The sequence below is a fragment of the Citrus clementina genome, unplaced genomic scaffold (assembly GCF_000493195.1).
Source record: "Citrus clementina cultivar Clemenules unplaced genomic scaffold, Citrus_clementina_v1.0 scaffold_2, whole genome shotgun sequence".
Classification (NCBI taxonomy): Eukaryota; Viridiplantae; Streptophyta; class Magnoliopsida; order Sapindales; family Rutaceae; genus Citrus; species Citrus x clementina.
In genome coordinates this window covers 24,538,376-24,555,556 of record NW_006262688.1, presented here as the reverse complement: position 1 = coordinate 24,555,556, position 17,181 = coordinate 24,538,376, and the positions used below count along the sequence as shown (strand labels likewise).

The 17,181-nt window shown below is 34.1% G+C and overlaps 1 protein-coding gene across 1 annotated transcript; it reads left to right on the top strand.

Annotated features, from left to right (window-relative positions):
* Positions 1-13,442: 13,442 nt before the first annotated feature.
* On the top strand, positions 13,443-17,157 carry LOC18052223 (pentatricopeptide repeat-containing protein At5g61990, mitochondrial). Its single transcript, XM_024191870.1, has 2 exons — positions 13,443-16,700; positions 16,795-17,157. The coding sequence occupies exon 1, from the start codon at positions 13,526-13,528 to the stop codon at positions 16,493-16,495; it is 2,970 nt and encodes a 989-aa protein (XP_024047638.1). The 5' UTR covers positions 13,443-13,525; the 3' UTR covers positions 16,496-16,700; positions 16,795-17,157.
* The last annotated feature ends 24 nt before the right edge of the window (positions 17,158-17,181 follow it).

Genomic DNA, 17,181 nt, shown 5'->3' with positions numbered 1-17,181 from the left:
CATATAACTAGTAAATTTAGTAACATTGGTTAAGGTAATTGGCCATGTCAAATTTTCCTCATACTTCCTTCTCTAATTTTATCGAAATATTATTCTTTAGAAAAGCATCAAGCATGAATGCGAAAAGTGATGATTATTTTTATTTGTTGGATTAAAATCAGGATTTTTGTTTTTTCAATTCATATTGAGATCCGTTGAAAGGTAAGTCAAAGTTTGGCATCAATAGAAAATTTATTGAAAAATTAGTTTTGTGGAGTCTTTTATTGACTTTAATTGTCATCATTTTTATCACCACTGCTTTTTATATTTAAAATATATATATTTAACAAGTCAATTACTTACTTTTGCAATCATCAAATCTTTACTTTTTATTTGTGACCCGGCACTAATTTTCTACTTTAAACTAAATTATTATCTTATAATTTAGAGCCAACTAGCACACACAATAACTAATTCAAAGATTGAATCGTAGAAACACACAACATGTAGAGCATGTCTCTACTTAATAAGTGCTATTTTCGACATAAAAAATAACTTCTTTCCTCGTTTATAAATATCTTTATATTACATTATAATTTACATATAAGTTTATAGAAATACATAAATAAGCTCAAAAAGACTAAGCACAAATAAGCCCACTGAATCGTCAATTAAAAATCAAAGAAAACTAACTTGCATATTCATTGGAGGGAATTATCCTATAATTTAGAGCCAACTAACACAAACATAACTAATTCAAAGATTGAATTGTAGAAACACACAACATGTAGAGCATGTCTCTACTTAATACGTGCTATTTTCGACATAAAAAATAGTTTTTTTTTCCTCGTTTATAAATATCTTAATATTGCATTATAATTTACATATACGTTTATAGAAATACATAAATAAACTCAAAAAAACTAAGCACAAATAAGCCCATAGAGTCCTCAATGAAAAATTTAAAAAAAAAAATTAACTTTCATATTCACTAGAGGGACTTTTGAATCCATGTACTTGTACTTCAAGAGATTGAGGTACCAACCAATCCTAAAGTAGGTTTAGGAGAAAAAATATATATATTATTTTGTTTTTGAATAAATAATGCTCAATTTGTTAATCTAGTTTTTTTTTTTTGCTAGGGAAATAAAACTATTAAAATTTAAGTTTTCTTTTTTTAGAAATATGAATTCATAAGTTTTTCCGCGTTTAGTATTACATTGTTGATTTCTAAAATAATGTTACATGTTTTCAATTTTTTTCTCAATCATATTATATTCTCTACCACTCTTTTATAATTGAAAAAGTTTGTTGGACCCAACTAATGGGCCATTTTCTGGCCCCTGGCATTGATAAGAATATAAGAATGTGAAAGAAAATGTAAGAACAAATAAAATATTTAAACAGCTCCATTGAACAGTATCCACCTGCACTTGACAAAGCTCCATTCAGTATCAATTTGGCCAATACAAATATTTTCTTCTTATACAATTTGCTTCCAGTATCCTCTTAAATAAAATACATATCCTATAAATTGTGTTGGCTAAGCTACGATAGACGTTCTTTTACTAATTCACAATAATTAACTAAAGTTAGTTTAGAATTGTAATGATATATTCCAATTTCAAGATAAAGTAAGCACATTAATGACAATATACTTCATTTCGATTCCGATTCTCATAACTAAAGCAAACAATTTATTTTGATTATCATTCCCTATTTCGATTTCAGTTCATTCCGATTACTGATTAGTAAACGCACCATAAATTGAAAGACTAGTTCCACCATTAGTCATGAAGGTCATTTGTTTTTTAACCTCTTAATGTAGATGTCAGTAAGTATAACTATTTTTTTTTTTATATAAATCTGAAAATATAATTAAAAAAAAGGGAGAAGAGATATAGGATCCTCATGAACGAAAGGTTAAGTTATGAAAAGATAATTGGGATAGCCCTAAGTATCCTCAAATAACTTTTTCCTAATAGTCATTGGTGGATAATCCCACCAAGTATACGCGGAATAAGATAAACCCAAGTTAGACAAGCAATCTGCTACCTAACTTCATTCTCAAAAAATAAAGGAGCATTTGAAAATCATATTTTTAATCAAGCTATAACAATTAATCCATCTATTACGGATGCACCATGGAGGAGCAAATTTAGGATTATGAAGACAAGACAGCGCAGCAGTAGAGTCGCTCTCTAACCAAACATATTGCCGCCATTTATTAGTTGCTTCTTCAATAGCCATAATAACACCAAATATTTCAGCATAAAATGATGAATTAATACCTAAAGGCACTGCAAAGCATCCTTTAAAGGCACCATTAAATCCCATGAAAACCGCAAGCTGTCTTTCCTGAATTTCATCTAGCAAGGCTATATGTATTAATTTTAACCCAATAAATTAAAAGAGGATGCCAGAAAACTGAAACTACCTTTGGAGGATGCCATAAGGGCTTCTTTATGCCCAATATGTCATAAATTGAAACCTGAGTGCCTGTGTGTCCTGGACAATAAAAGTTCAATAAAATAATGTGAGAAGCAATAATGGCCTTTAGTTGAGATAAGGAGAGCACACGATTTTCAAAGCATAATAAGTTTTAAGGTTTCCACAAATAATAAATCAGGATGAAGTAAGCCATGCACTAAAGGGAGGCTGTGTGATGAGAAAATCTATCATCAAGAATTAGCTTTCGAAAACTCACAAGGTCTCTATTCATAGGAAAGGTGACTATAAATAAAGAAGGAAGCCAACCCCAAAGTTGTTGAGAGAGCCCGCATAAGAAAAATAAGTGGGCAGCTATTTCATCAGTTTGCAAGCAAAAGGGGCACGCTGAGATGACACATAATTCACATAAACGTAGCTGATCATCTATTGAAAGTCTATTATAAAACAACCTCCAGGCAAACATAGAGTTTTTTTGGAGGAATAAAAGGTGACCACAAACATTTGTTCCAAGGGCAGACTTCACAGTTGCCAAGTAAAAAATGATAAGCTTATGACAAAGTAAGATCACCATCTACTGAGTGGCACCACACCATCTTATCTTCAGTATCAAATAGGGGCAACATTATATTTTTTATATTTAAAACCAGTTGAGGGAACAAAGATTGAAAATGATCTAGAATATACCAAGCACTATCACCAGTCAAGGCACTCACAAAAGAATTAAGGTTCATGCTTAAATAATTAATATTCAATAAAGAATCAATGGGATCTGATAGCCATCTATCACGCCATAGGTTAATCTTTTTCCATCTCCCACAACCTAACGGTAACTAGCAACTAAAGTAGGAATTTAACTCTTCAAACACCGCCAAATGGAAGAATTGGAATAAGTTCGAGACTAATTGTATAAAGAGAGTTGATACCAACCTTTTAAAAACTGACACCAAATACAAGAAGATGTCAAAATAGGCCAAGAAGTCTTAAGGAAACGGCACGATTAGGCAAGGACAGGTCACGAATACCTAAACCATCAAATTCCTTTGGAGCACAAACCTGATGCCAAGAGATAAAAATCTTTTTTCGAGTATCACAGGAGCAAGTCCAAGTGAAATTACGGATCCAACCACTCATTTGCTTCAAAAGAGAGCATGGTCATTGGTAGATCATAAAGCTATGTAATAACATGGCTTGGATAACAAACTACACAAGTTAAAAGCAGCCAGCCGTAGAAAGTAACTTTCCCATCCAGCTGGTGTGTGCAATCTTTAAATCTATTAGTGTCGATATATAAGTGTATACAATAAGTAATATACTGATGAGTATTCATATCGTCTCTACAGGGATTGATGTTTTTAGATTTGCTTCAGCGGTCTTTAACAATGCAGTTTTGTTTTAAATGAAAATAAAGTAACTAATGAAACTAATAGACAAATTAAAGTAAAAATGCAATAAATAAAATAAAATAAAGAAAATTCTCACTTCAAACACAAGGATAAAACAAATGGAAATGGAGTAGTTGAATGAATAAACTCACTTAATGGTATTGACTATTATTTCAATTCTAGTATCGTTGCTATATCATCTGCTACAACACTGGGTAAATCCCTCATGTATCCTCAATTGTTGTCTGTTGGATATCTTATATCTAATGCAACATAACAGTGACCAATTGTTACGTCAACATTAAATATAACAATAAACGATCTAGGTTATATTTACCCTACAAGTGAATTCCTATGTTCATCATTAATTTTAGATAAAGCATGACCCTATTTAAATTGAAATTGACTCAATTTAGGTGACTTTTTTAAGGCTCTTTCTTAGTTAATATCCCTAAATAGGTGGTCAGCCAAAATAGAGAATTAAAATAAATACAATTAAGATAAAATATTGTAGCAAATACTGAGCAACACACTTATGTCATTCAAACATCCATTAAGTTCATTTATCACTCAACCACAATCAAATTTAGTTCATGATTTGCGAAAAATAAATAAATAAATGAGTTTTAACCATCAAATACATCCCCATACTGAGATAAAAACAAGAAAATAAAAAAATGGCTAATTTTCTAATTGATCTCTGTGTTTTCTCCTCTATGACAACCTTCAATCTCTCTCTTGAATTCTGTTTTCTTGTTTTTTCTTTTCAGTTTTTCTCTTTAGTTGATGACTCCCTCTTTCCTTTGCCTGTGTGCTCCTTTTATAGCTTAAAATTAGGGCAACCGGAAGTCTAGGGCACGTATCTTCCAGATTTGGAAACTCCATATCACAATCTTCTAAGTATCTTCTCTGTCAATACTCCAAAGTTGCTACAACAATGGTACTGCATGAACGGCTACAACATCTGCATTGTTCTAGACTTATTTCAATTCTTCTGTAATCAAGTTCTTTCCTTATTTTTGCAAGCCTATTGCATTAGCATTCATTCCTTAAAATTTGAGATTCCGGTCACTTACAATTATACATATAATCTAAGCACACAAATTATTCTAAATAAAAAAAAATTATTAAAATAAACTAAAATTGATGTTTATGCAAAATATAATTAAAATGCAATAAAAATATGTCATTTACTCTCTAAGTATTACTGATTCAAGTCTAAAAGTGTCATAATAATTCTCATTTCATAGAGTTATCACCAGCTTTCTGGCTTTTCTCGAACTCCATCAGTAATAACCTGCAAGTGTTACTTCCTAAAGATTTCGTGAAATATCGAAACTCTCAAGTAAGTAAAAGTAGTTGGACCCTCTTGAAACCCCAAAAAAGACTTTAAAAAATTGATCATGTGACTCATATATGATCTAATAAAGAACCATGATTTAGCCTTGTTAATCACTTGACTAGAAGCGCGACTATAAGATTCTAAAAGCCCTATCAAGCTAAAGAGGGAATTATAATCACCACGAACAAAAATAAAAATGTCGTTCGCATACAGTGCATGACTTGGAGAAAAATTGAGTTTTGGAGAAGAGATACCACAGATTAACCCTTGTTCTCATAAGTTAAGAATGCCTCTGCTAAAAGCCTCCTCTGCCAAGCAAAAGAGTAGTAGAGACAAATGATCACCATGCCTCACTCCTCTGTTACAGCTAAAAAACCCCTCGGAGTGCCATTAACATAAATGGAAATGCAAGTAAAGTGCAACAAAATAGAAACTCGGGAAATAAATTGAGATGAAAAACCAAAATTCTTTAAAACCCGAAAAAGAAAATCTCACTCAATTGTATCAAAGGCCTTTGTGATATCTAATTTCAACCTCATATTACCACCTTGAATCCATCGATCAAGAAGATTGTATGCCTCGGAAACCAAACCTATAGATTCAGAGATACAACGCCCTTTTACAAAGCCAGTCTGCGAGGAGAAATAATTTTTGTAATAAATGTACCCAACCTATCTATTAGAATCTTCGGAATGATTTTGAAGAGGAAGTTCGAAAGAGTTTTTAGTCGAAACTTAGAAACCTCAATGGCACCATCCTCTTTAGGAATTAACACAATAAAATTAGAGTCAAAATTATGAGGTAACTCACTAGTGGTGAAAAAATGCTAGACAAAATGGACAACATTAGGACTAACAATATGCCAACAATGTTGATAAAAAAGACTTGAAAAACCATCTGGGCCATGAGTATTATTCGGGTCTATGGCAAAGACAGTATCTTTGATTTCCAATGCAGAAGGCACCGCAGTTAAAAGAACATTATCAACCTCAAAGACTAGATGAAAGATCATTGTGTTAGCCTAAAGGGCTACACGTAATGTAATTTTGATGATAACAAACATATGTATTAAGTAAGGGTGTTCAGAATCCGATCCGATTCGTTCAATCCGTCTAATTCGTAAAAATTCGATCCTTATAAATCCGATCCGTGGATTGATGGATTGGATTGGATTGAAATTTTAAAAATCCATAGTCGGTGGATTGGATATGGATTTACTTCTGTGAATCCGTAAAAATCCGTGAATCCGTAAAAAAAAATATTTATTTATTTATTTATTTTTAAAAATATTATAAATATGACATTACATAAGTACATAAGTACCATAATATAATTTAGCTATTATCTAATAAAAATATAAAATAAAAAATGATCAAATCGGCGGTCAAAAACTATTGAAGTAAAGTCATCCAAAAGTAAAAGTAAAGTAACATAAAGCTTTTGTAAAAAAAAAAAAGTAACAATAACATAAAGCCAAAAGTAAACTAGATAACGCCAAAAGCCCAAAAGTAAACTAGCACTATACCGCAAATCAGTGGTCACGACCAACAATCTGCAAACGAAAAAAAAAACCCTAAGCTTCCTGCAGCCCTGCCGTCACAGTCACACGCACGATTCCGACGAGTACTATTAAACCTTACCATGGTGTTTCTATCTCCTTCTCTAGGTACAGTACTCGTAAACCTTCTCCTGATTTATTATTTTGATTTTATCTTCGATAACATTTGTTCTGATTTTTTTTAATTATTATTATGTATCTTCTTTTTTGTCAATGGTGACTTGGGATAATGATTTTGATATCCTTTTGTTAATAATAAGGTTGTTGGGGATCGAGGGAGAGAATTATTTGTTGATTGCATGTCTTAATTCTGTTGCTTTTGCTTTTTGTTCTGTGGTAAAACTGAGAGAAATTGCACAGTACCTGGCCGTTGTGAAATATTAAAGGCATTTTGATTAGTCTAAATTATTGGTCAGTGTAGCCAAATATATAGATATATTGGAACACTCAAAATCCTGATTATGCAACCACAAGGAGCAAATTAATTCAGATTGTAGCTGGTTGAGTGTACAGTTGAAATCATGTGGCTGAATCTATTAATTTCTTGTTTGATGGGCTATTTTTTTAAAAAATGAAGATTAAAGAGTTGTTATGGGGGGTGGTTGAATCATGTTGCTTCTGTGGATCTAGCAATCATATTGCCTTTTCGGATGTAACACATGAATTTCATGATTTTTCTTTTTGAATTGGCTTCTTTTACTTTTCGTAACTGAACTCTTTTAAGCTTAATTTGTTCCTGTCATTTTTCGTAATTAATTTTAATGATTTTTCATATTGGTGATGTAGATGACTTCTCAACTTGATAAAGGAAAACGCGTAGCTGTAGATTCAGCTCCCCCAAGTTCTAAATCATCCAGTAATGCTGAAGGTACGCCCAATAAATCCACTACTTCAGAAGCTTGGGAGCATTTTATCCAATTAAGTTCTAATCCACTGCATCCTAGATTCAAATGTCGATATTGTGGAAAAGAATATAAATGTGGTTTTAATAAAGGAACATCTAATCTATTGGGTCATATAAGAGAGAGATGTCTAAAATATCCTGGTCGAGCTCGAGTAGACAAAAAACAAAAAAACTTTGTCTTACCAACCAGTGAAAATTGGAGAGCCATGTAGTCTTGTATCAACGACCTATAGTGTTGAGGCTTGTAGGGAAGCAATTGCTAAGTTTATTATAAAAGATGAGATGTCATTTAGAGTTGTAGAGGGTGAAGGGTTTAAGGAAATGTTGGGAGTTTTTGAAAATAGATTTAAAGTACCATCTCGCACTACTATTGCTCGTGATATTTTGCAACTTTACAAAAAAACAAAGAAAGATTTGACTGATTTTTTTGTTAGTAATCATCAAAGAGTTTGCCTCACTACAGACACATGGACTTCAGCTCAAAATCTTTGTTATATGTGTCTTACAACTCACTTTATTGATGATAATTGGACATTGCACAAAAAAATATTGAATTTTTGTCAAGTTGCTGACCATAAAGGTGAAACAATTGGTAGGCAAATTGAAACATGCCTATTAGATTGGGGTATTGAGAGAGTTTTTACAGTAACGGTTGATAATGCTTCTTCTAATGATGGTGTTGTTTTTTATTTGTCAAAAGTTGTGAACAATTGGAATGGTGCAATCTTAGGGGGTCAAAATATGCATTTGAGGTGTAGTGCACATATATTAATCTCATTGTTGTAGAGGGGTTAAAAGAGTATCATCAGTCGATTTCTAAAATTCGTAATGTTATAAGATTTGTTAGATCTTCACCTTCTAGGACACAAAAGTTTAAGGCATATGCAGAGCAAGAGAAAATTTCTTCAAATAAGTTGTTGTGTCTAGATGTCGTAACTAGATGGAATTCCACTTTTTTCATGTTAGAGGCTGCTGAAAAGTATGAAAAAGTATTTGATCGATTAGAGCTTCATGATGCACAATACATTCGTGAGTTTTGTTTGAGCGAGCAAAAAACGTGTCCTTCGTCAATTGATTGGGAATATGCTCGTTATTTCATTAAATTCTTGAAGGTTTTTCATGATGGCACTTTGACATTTTCGGGTTCTTTATATGTGACATCCAATACTTTTTTGTGCCAATTATGTTTGATTCATACACAATTGCAAGCTTGGAGGGATAGTAATACTATTAAGTGATTTAATAGATATTGTATTTCACATTTTCGCTAGTTTTTTAAGGGTAATATTTATGCAAGTGAATCAAGTGAAATCAAGCTCAAGACACTCAACGGACAACGGCGAAATCAAGAATAAACTTTAGAGCTCAACGGACAAATTAGTGCGATAAATTCTTGTAAAGCCGGTATGATTTAATTGATGCATGATTTAGTATTTGAGAAGCTCAAGAAATTAATTTAATTAAATACTTTTCATAAACTAAAAGGTTTTATTTTTATAAAGTAAAGTATTTTGTGGATTTGAGTAATTTGGAGTTAAATGCTAAGTTTTGAAATCTTTGATTTTAATAAGTATTATTATTAAATTTCGAAGTTGGACGTTTTTATAAATATTTGAAATGTTTTGGGCCCTACTATAATTTATGAATATTTTAGACTAAAGTGAAAGATTTTGAGAACTTTGAAAAATATGGGTATTATGTTGAAAATGATTTTTTTGTGAAAGAATAATATTTTTGGGGCCATATCATAATTTTAGAAAGTTTTGGGAAGACAATTATTATTTAGAAATTCTGAAATTTGACCTATTTGTAAAGTTGTATGACGTCTTGGGCCATAGTATAATTATTGAAAGATTTGGACCTAAGTGTAATTTTAGTGAACAGTGTTACTGTAGCAAAAATGAAAAATAATGGTAATATCACTGTTCATGAGCGGCTAGCCGGATAAATCAAGCGGCTAACTGCTTGGGCGCGAGAATTTGTCTATAACGGCTAGTTTTCAGGCTTTAACTATAAAAACTCAACTCCAACTTCATTTTAAGGATTAATATAAGGAAAAATAAGATCATATAACATATATTGAGCTTCCATTTTGTAAATCATCATTGAGCTATAATTTGTTATCTACTCTTAAAGAGAGTTTCATTGTTGTGATTTTCATTTCTCATCAAATTATGAGTGTACAAGTGTAAGAAACACTTGGGGTGAAGAGATTGAGGAGATAATCTCTTGTTGTAAAGGTCATTAACACTTTAGAAGTCAATTGTAAACATTTGAAGCATTGAGAGGCTTGGATAGTGAAATCCTCAAGCCGGGTGTGCTTGGAGGCGTGGACGTAAGCGGGGATAGCCGAACCACGTAAAAATCCTTGTGTTTGTTTTCTCTTTCCTTACTCTTTTAATATTGTTCTTAATTGAATTTGTTGTTTTTGATTTGATAAAGGCAATAGATTAAATTGTTGTGCGAATTGTATTGTATAATTTTAAAATCCCAATTCACCCCCCCTCTTGGGTTGCATAACTTGCATTTCACACTGAACAAACTATTGTTGGATCATCCAAATTAAAAGCTGTCGAATAAAGCTTGGCATAATAGGAAACTAGATTGTTAGAGATCTCCACATGATTAGAGTTTACAACACCATCAATGTGTAAACTATTAATGGAAGAGTGGGCCACCTTCGTTCTACAATAAGTATGGAAAAACTTTGTGCCTTGATCACCATCAGCTAGCCATATAACTCTAACCTTCTCTAGGCTATTAATAGGAAAACATAAACAAGCAAAGCACTCTGATATGAGCATGAGCGAGGCAAAATAAGGCTTTTATTATTTGGCCAAGCATAATAGAAAGCAAGGTTGCATAGTGCCCTATCTAATCTTTCTTCAATCTGACCCGTGTTTGAACTATTACACCAAGTAAAGAGATTCCTTCAATTGAGAGATGGGTTAGACAACATGCATCAATCATATTAGAAAAATCTAAGCAAGAAATAGTGGGAGGAGAATTACCACCAGCCTTTTCGTGAGTCCCCATAATCACATTAAAGTCTCCAATAACCATCCAAGGTTGGTCATAAGAAGCAGTAAAGGAAATAAGAGCATCCCATAAAACCCGTCTGTCAATGTAATTTATGGCAACATACATAACAGATAGAGCACAGGGTGAATTATCAAGACAAACTTGTATCGATATTAATTATTTTGAACAGTGGACTACTTAAAGGTAAATGAGCAACACTAAAAACCCACATATAACTCACCTCTGTCATTAGAGCATACAAATTTCATTTGAATAAAATTCTAAAAGGTAGAAGGAATAAAAAACAAAGAAACCATAGGCTCAGAAATGCAAAGATAATCAAGATTATAAGTAAAGCATAAATTAGCCAATTCTGACTGAATGCTAAGGTTGGCTACACCCCTCACATTCCAATATAAGATCTTCATTTTGCCATATTCTGATAACTCCCTTTTGCGAAGTACGGCTTAGACAGAAGAGAGCGAGCACACACTTTATGTCTTTTATGCTTATGTATTGTTTAGAAACCATCCTCATCAATTGGTGATGTATTTTTAGTAAAAGACATGGTCATGGTCATTTGGTCGGTAGTAATAAGCTGCTTAATAAATGGCCCAAGCTGATTTGTAAAATGAATCATAGATAAGGGGTTAGTCATCTAGTGGTTTTACACTGAAACATCATTGGTCATCCTGTGAAAAGTCATCATCATCAGGGCGATAGGTTTCTAAGGTAAGTAAATCAATTTCAAATTGTCTAAGTGTAGTGTCCATAAGTAAGGGTGCTTTATGAACCACAATTGCAAGATTTGTAGAAGATTGTAGTGAGGAAGCCTTGTTGCAACCAAGAGCTTTCTCAATAACCTCATCTGAAGATTGGTTTTGCACGACCTCTGTATTTGGAACTGGTCGATAAACACGTTTGAAGGGTTCTTACTAGGCTCGTGGGTGGCAGCGGCTGTTTCACAGTTTCGGCAACAATTAGAGGCATTATGACCAAGAAAACCACAAACAAGACACTAAGAGGGAAGGTTTTTGTAATATACGATTATCTCAAATGAATACTCTTCGCGTTCAACCAATATTCGTGATGGCGGGTTTTCTGAGACGTCCATATCAACCAGAACTCGGGCAAAATGTCCAAAAATTCCTTCCTTGGTTTATTTATCAAGTTGCAACAGAGCCCCTATACCATATGCAATTTTCCAATAGAATCTTGATTCCCAATATTCTTGACTCAAATCATATAAACACACCCAAACTTGAGCATGTGTGTGTAATGTACGGTCGTAGAGATCAAAGTCCTTTTTCCATTGATAAAGATGAAAACACTCATGAAACAAGTACCACCACTTTAAGCCATTCGCAAGCCTACTTTACTGGAAAAATGTACATCAAAGTAGCCACGAGTCAAAGGGACCAAAGTTCAAATAGCTTCAGGCTTCCACACAACTTGAAGCAAGTTACGAAGCTCATGAGTTTTAAGAGGTGTAGATCCTAAACGTAGTAGTAATTGATCAATTAAATTAGTGCGACACTTCTACAATCGATGTTGGTAAATGGATTATGTGATTTTGATACAAGTCAAGTCACACTACTTAAGAAGTTTTAGCAATTAAGGCATGGAAACAGGTGGAGTGGAACTTGTACCAACAACCTGAGCAAAGGATTTGGAGGTAGAAGTAGGGGAAGGAGAAAGGGAAGAGATAGAAATGTTCGCCATTGATTTTAGTCTGTGGGACCTTTTATCAAACACTTAGCGGGCAAGTTTGTAGCAAACACTCATGAAAATTATAACTTATACTATATAATTATAATAATTTTTTATTGTTATTAGGCTATCCAATGATAGTTGTTACTGAATGTAACACTTATCTGTTCGAGTCTTATAAGATCTTTTATTAGGAATGTAGAAAAATTTAACTAAATCTCAACCTAAGTGGTTCAGATGCACGACTCCTAAACATTAAGGTCGGGCGCATGCCTCACCTAAAAAGTTGAGACTAGCTTGAAAATTTTAGAAATACTTAACATATATTTAACACACTCGTAATTAATATTTAAAGTTTTAGTTTCGTTTAAGCCCAACTTTTAAAGCCTAATCTAACAAAAAATAAATTTTTATAAACCATGAATTTGTAAATCATAATTAAAAATAGGTATATATGTATGTACAATGTAAAATTTGGGTTTTTGGACATGATCCGAAAAAATACATGCTAGGGGGTGGGGCTCGAGCTTTACTAAGCCGGTTGAGCACAACATACTACCATCTCTCTTTTTCACAACTCATTTTTTTTTTTCAAAAATAGATATAATAGTAACATACTCTCTAAAAATGAGAGGAAATAACTTTAGGTGGTTGCATGGCTTCCTAATATGTATATCAAATTATTGAAATTACCATAGATCAAATAGATATATTAAGAATATATCTATTTCATTTAATTATGTAACCAGGAGGATAACATAGTGTAAATATACATTGAGACTTTGAACTTTTACCTTAAAATTTTAAGAATATGATAGTAAAAAAAGCTCAAATTCAATTTTTAATCCCCTAATTCTTCCAAAATTCGAATTTACATATTTAGAGAGCGAGAAAATCTAAATATAATTTTTAGTCTCTTAATTCCCTAAAAATTTAAGTTTACATAATCAGTTAAATAAAATTACATGAGAACCACTTATCTGCCTCGTGGAACTGTCATAAAATTTATATGAAAATGAAATGAATAAATTAAAAAAGACCTGGGTAAATAAGTTGTAATCAGGGTTTCTAAAAGTAATTGAAAAAAGAAAAAAAGAAAAAAGAAAAAAAATTGGTATATCGTCCTTGAACCTTGATTAAAGCAGCGCTCACTAACATTCGTCTTCCTCCTCTGAGCCATGCGGGCGCTCACACGTGCGTCCTCACACGTGCTCAATGCCAGAACCAGACCCATGCCCACGCGCCGCTTCTCCTCACAAACGCAGCTCACCGAACAAGAAGCCACAGTACGACAAATCACTAGCATCCTTACGCAAAACGACTGGCAGCGACTTTTGACATCCTCAAACGTACCCAAGAAGCTAAACCCAGATGTGATCCGATCCGTTATCCATCTAAACCGGGCCCACAATTTGACCCGCTTGCTCAGCTTCTTCCACTGGTCCGAACGCCAAATGGGTACCTGCCAAAACGACTTAAAAGTCTTGTCTTTGCTTTTTGTTGTTTTATGCAATTGTAAAATGTACGGGCCCGCTAGTGCTATTGTTAAACGAATGATAAGTGATGGAAATAATTCGGGTTTTGAGATTTTGAGTGCCGTTGATGGCTGCTTTAGAGAATCTGATGAGTTTGCGTGCAAAGGTTTGGTTTTTAATATGTTGATTGATGGGTATAGTAAGATTGGGTTGTTGGATGAAGCTGTTGATTTGTTTTCGTGTGACACGGGATGTGAATTTGTGCCCAGCTTGTTCAGTTGTAATGCATTGTTGAGGGATTTGTTGAAGGGTAAGAAAATGGAGTTGTTTTGGAAGGTTTGGGCGAAAATGAATAAAATGAATGCAGGGGGTTTTGAATTTGATGTTTATAGTTATACTACTGTGATAGATGCTTACTTTAAGGTGAGGAATGCTGAGGAAGGAAAGAGACTGTTTTCGGAAATGGGGGAGAAAGGGTGTCGTCCAAATGTTGCTACTTATAATGTGGTTATTGGTGGCTTGTGTAGAGTGGGATTTGTAGATGAAGCAGTTGAGTTGAAGAATTCGATGGTTGAGAAGGGGTTGGTTCCTGATAGTTATACTTATGTGAATCTTATTTATGGGTTTTCTGCAGCAAAAAGGTTGGGAGATGTGAGATTGGTTTTATCGGAGTTGATTGGAAAGGGTCTGAAACTTGATACTGTTGCATACTATGCACTGATTGATGGATTTGTGAAGCAAGGTGATGTGGAAGAAGCTTTCAGAGTAAAGGATGAGTTGGTTGCTTCTGGTAATCAGATTGACTTGGTCATTTATAACACACTGCTTAAAGGGTTTTGTAAGAGTGGTAAAATGGAAAAAGCAAGGGAAGTGTTAAATGAGATAATTAGAATGGGTATTGAACCTAATTCAAGAACTTATACTTCGTTAATACAGGGTTACTGCAGGATGCGGAAAATGGTTAGTGCTTTTGAGTTGCTTGATGAGATGAAGAAAAAGAACTTGGTCCCCTCTGTATTTACTTACGGTGTGATTATTGATGGACTCTGCCATTGTGGAGATCTACGGCAAATCAATGCTATTTTGGGAGAAATGATTACGAGGGGATTGAAACCAAATGCCATTATCTACACAAATCTTGTTTCGACTTACTTCAAGAAAAATAAACTTCAAGAAGCAGGAAAGTTGGTTGAGAGGATGAGAAGAGAAGGAATAACACCAGATGTGTCCTGCTTCAATTCTCTAATAATTGGTCTTTGCAAAGCCAAGAGGATGGATGAAGCAAGGATCTATTTGGTCGAGATGTTAAGGAGAGGATTGAAGCCTAATATTCATTCGTTCAGAGCTTTTATCCTTGGATACTGTATGGCAGGGGAGATGCAGACAGCAGGCAGGTTTTTCAATGAGATGCTAAATTCTGGTCTAGTGCCTAATGATGTAATTTACACATCCATTGTTGATGGGTACTGCAAAGAGGGAAACATAGCAGAAGCTATCTCCACATTTAGATGCATGCTTGCCCGGGGTATTCTTCCAGAAGTTCAAACTTACAGCGTGCTCATCAATGGCCTTTCGAAGAAATTAGAACTAAGAGAAGCTCTTGGAATCTTCTTAGAACTCCTAGAGAAGGGGTTGGTGCCTGATGTTGACACTTACAATTCCCTTATCACCAGCTTTTGCAAAATATGTGATGTAGATAAGGCTTTTCAACTGTATGAGGAGATGTGTGAAAAAGGAGTTGAACCGAACACCCTTACTTACAATGTATTAATAGATGGCTTCTGCAAAGCTGGAGATTTGACTGAGCCATTTCAGTTATTTGATGAGATGACAAAGAGGGGTGTTCCTCTCGATGGTTCAGTCTACAATGCCCTTCTCTCTGGATGCTGCAAGGAAGAAAAGTTGGAACAAGCTCTGGAGCTGTTTCGAGATATGCTGGAGAAGGGCTTGGCTTCTACCCTTTCCTTCAACACTTTAATTGAGTTTTTGTGCATAAGTAACAAGCTTCAAGAAGCACACCAATTGTTGGATGCAATGCTAGAAGAGCAGGTTAATCCCAATCATGACACCTACACTACACTTATCAATCAGTATTGCAGGGTGCAAAACATGGAGAAAGCAAAACAACTCTTCTTAGAGATGCAGCAAAGGAATCTGAAGCCGGCAACAATCACTTACAGATCACTTTTAAATGGTTACAATAGAATGGGGAATAGATCTGAGGTTTTTGTTGTGTTTGAAGAAATGTTAGGAAAGGGAATTGAGCCTGATAATTTCACCTATTATGTTATGATTGATGCTCATTGTAAAGAAGGTAACGTGATGGAAGCTTTGAAGTTGAAGGATTTGATTTTTGATAAGCGTATGCCAATTAGTGCAGAAGCATATAAAGCCATCATAAAAGCTTTATGCAAAAGAGAGGAATATTCTGAAGCGTTGAGGTTGCTTAATGAAATGGGAGAGAGTGGCTTTAGGCTTGGTTTTGCCTCATGTAGGACTGTAGTTAATGATTTTCTCAGAGAAGGCGTTATGGACTATGCTGCAAAGGTTCTGGAGTGTATGGCATCGTTTGGATGGGTTTCAAACTCCATTAGCTTGGCTGACATTGTTAAAGGAGAGAATAGTGGTGTAGATCTTGATGAGTCCAAGGATCTTATGAAGCAAACAGCTTAGAAAGTTGACAAATATTGGTGAATCATTATTGCTCAGTTTCGTCCTTGAGTTGACTCTTTGGAGTCCTGAGCAGACTCTGCACAGGAATCAGCGTGCTAGCTGCCTAGCTCCCTACTAAAATGGCTACTGGCTATTTTCTGTTGTTTTAAAAAGTCTTAAGAGGTTGATGCTTCAGACTGAATTGCTTGTTCAGTCACCTGTTGAGGTAAATATAAATTATCTACTTTTCGATTATGTATTCCATGCATTGCTATTATTGCCCTGATTAATTTATTTACTAGAAACTTATTTCATTGCAGGTGACCGGTTCCGATTCAGTGGTTATACACAGGTTATTGCACTGAAAGAGGATACTCTTCCTGTAATTTTGATTCTTGCCTGAGCTTATCTGCACATCTTATGCCTTTAATGAGGTGCTTCAATCCCGCAAGTGCTATGCAAATTATTAGCCTGTGAGTAAGTTGAAGAGGTGTCTAATCGTTTGGGGGTTTTTTTTCCTGCTACTTGACATATTACTCTTTACAATGCCCTGAAAGCTGATGATTCATTTATTCTGTTGAGTATGTATGTAATTCAATCAAAGTGTTTGTATGAATGAAAGAAAGAAACGCATGTTTCTATGAAAAAGAACACTGTTTTGAAGTAACCAAGCTGATTGTATTTATATTTCTTTTAATTTTCTTTAA

Coding starts and splice junctions, on each gene's coding strand:
- LOC18052223 (XM_024191870.1), top strand. CDS start 13,526: ATGCGGGCGCTCACACGTGCGTCCTCACACGTGCTCAATGCCAGAACC.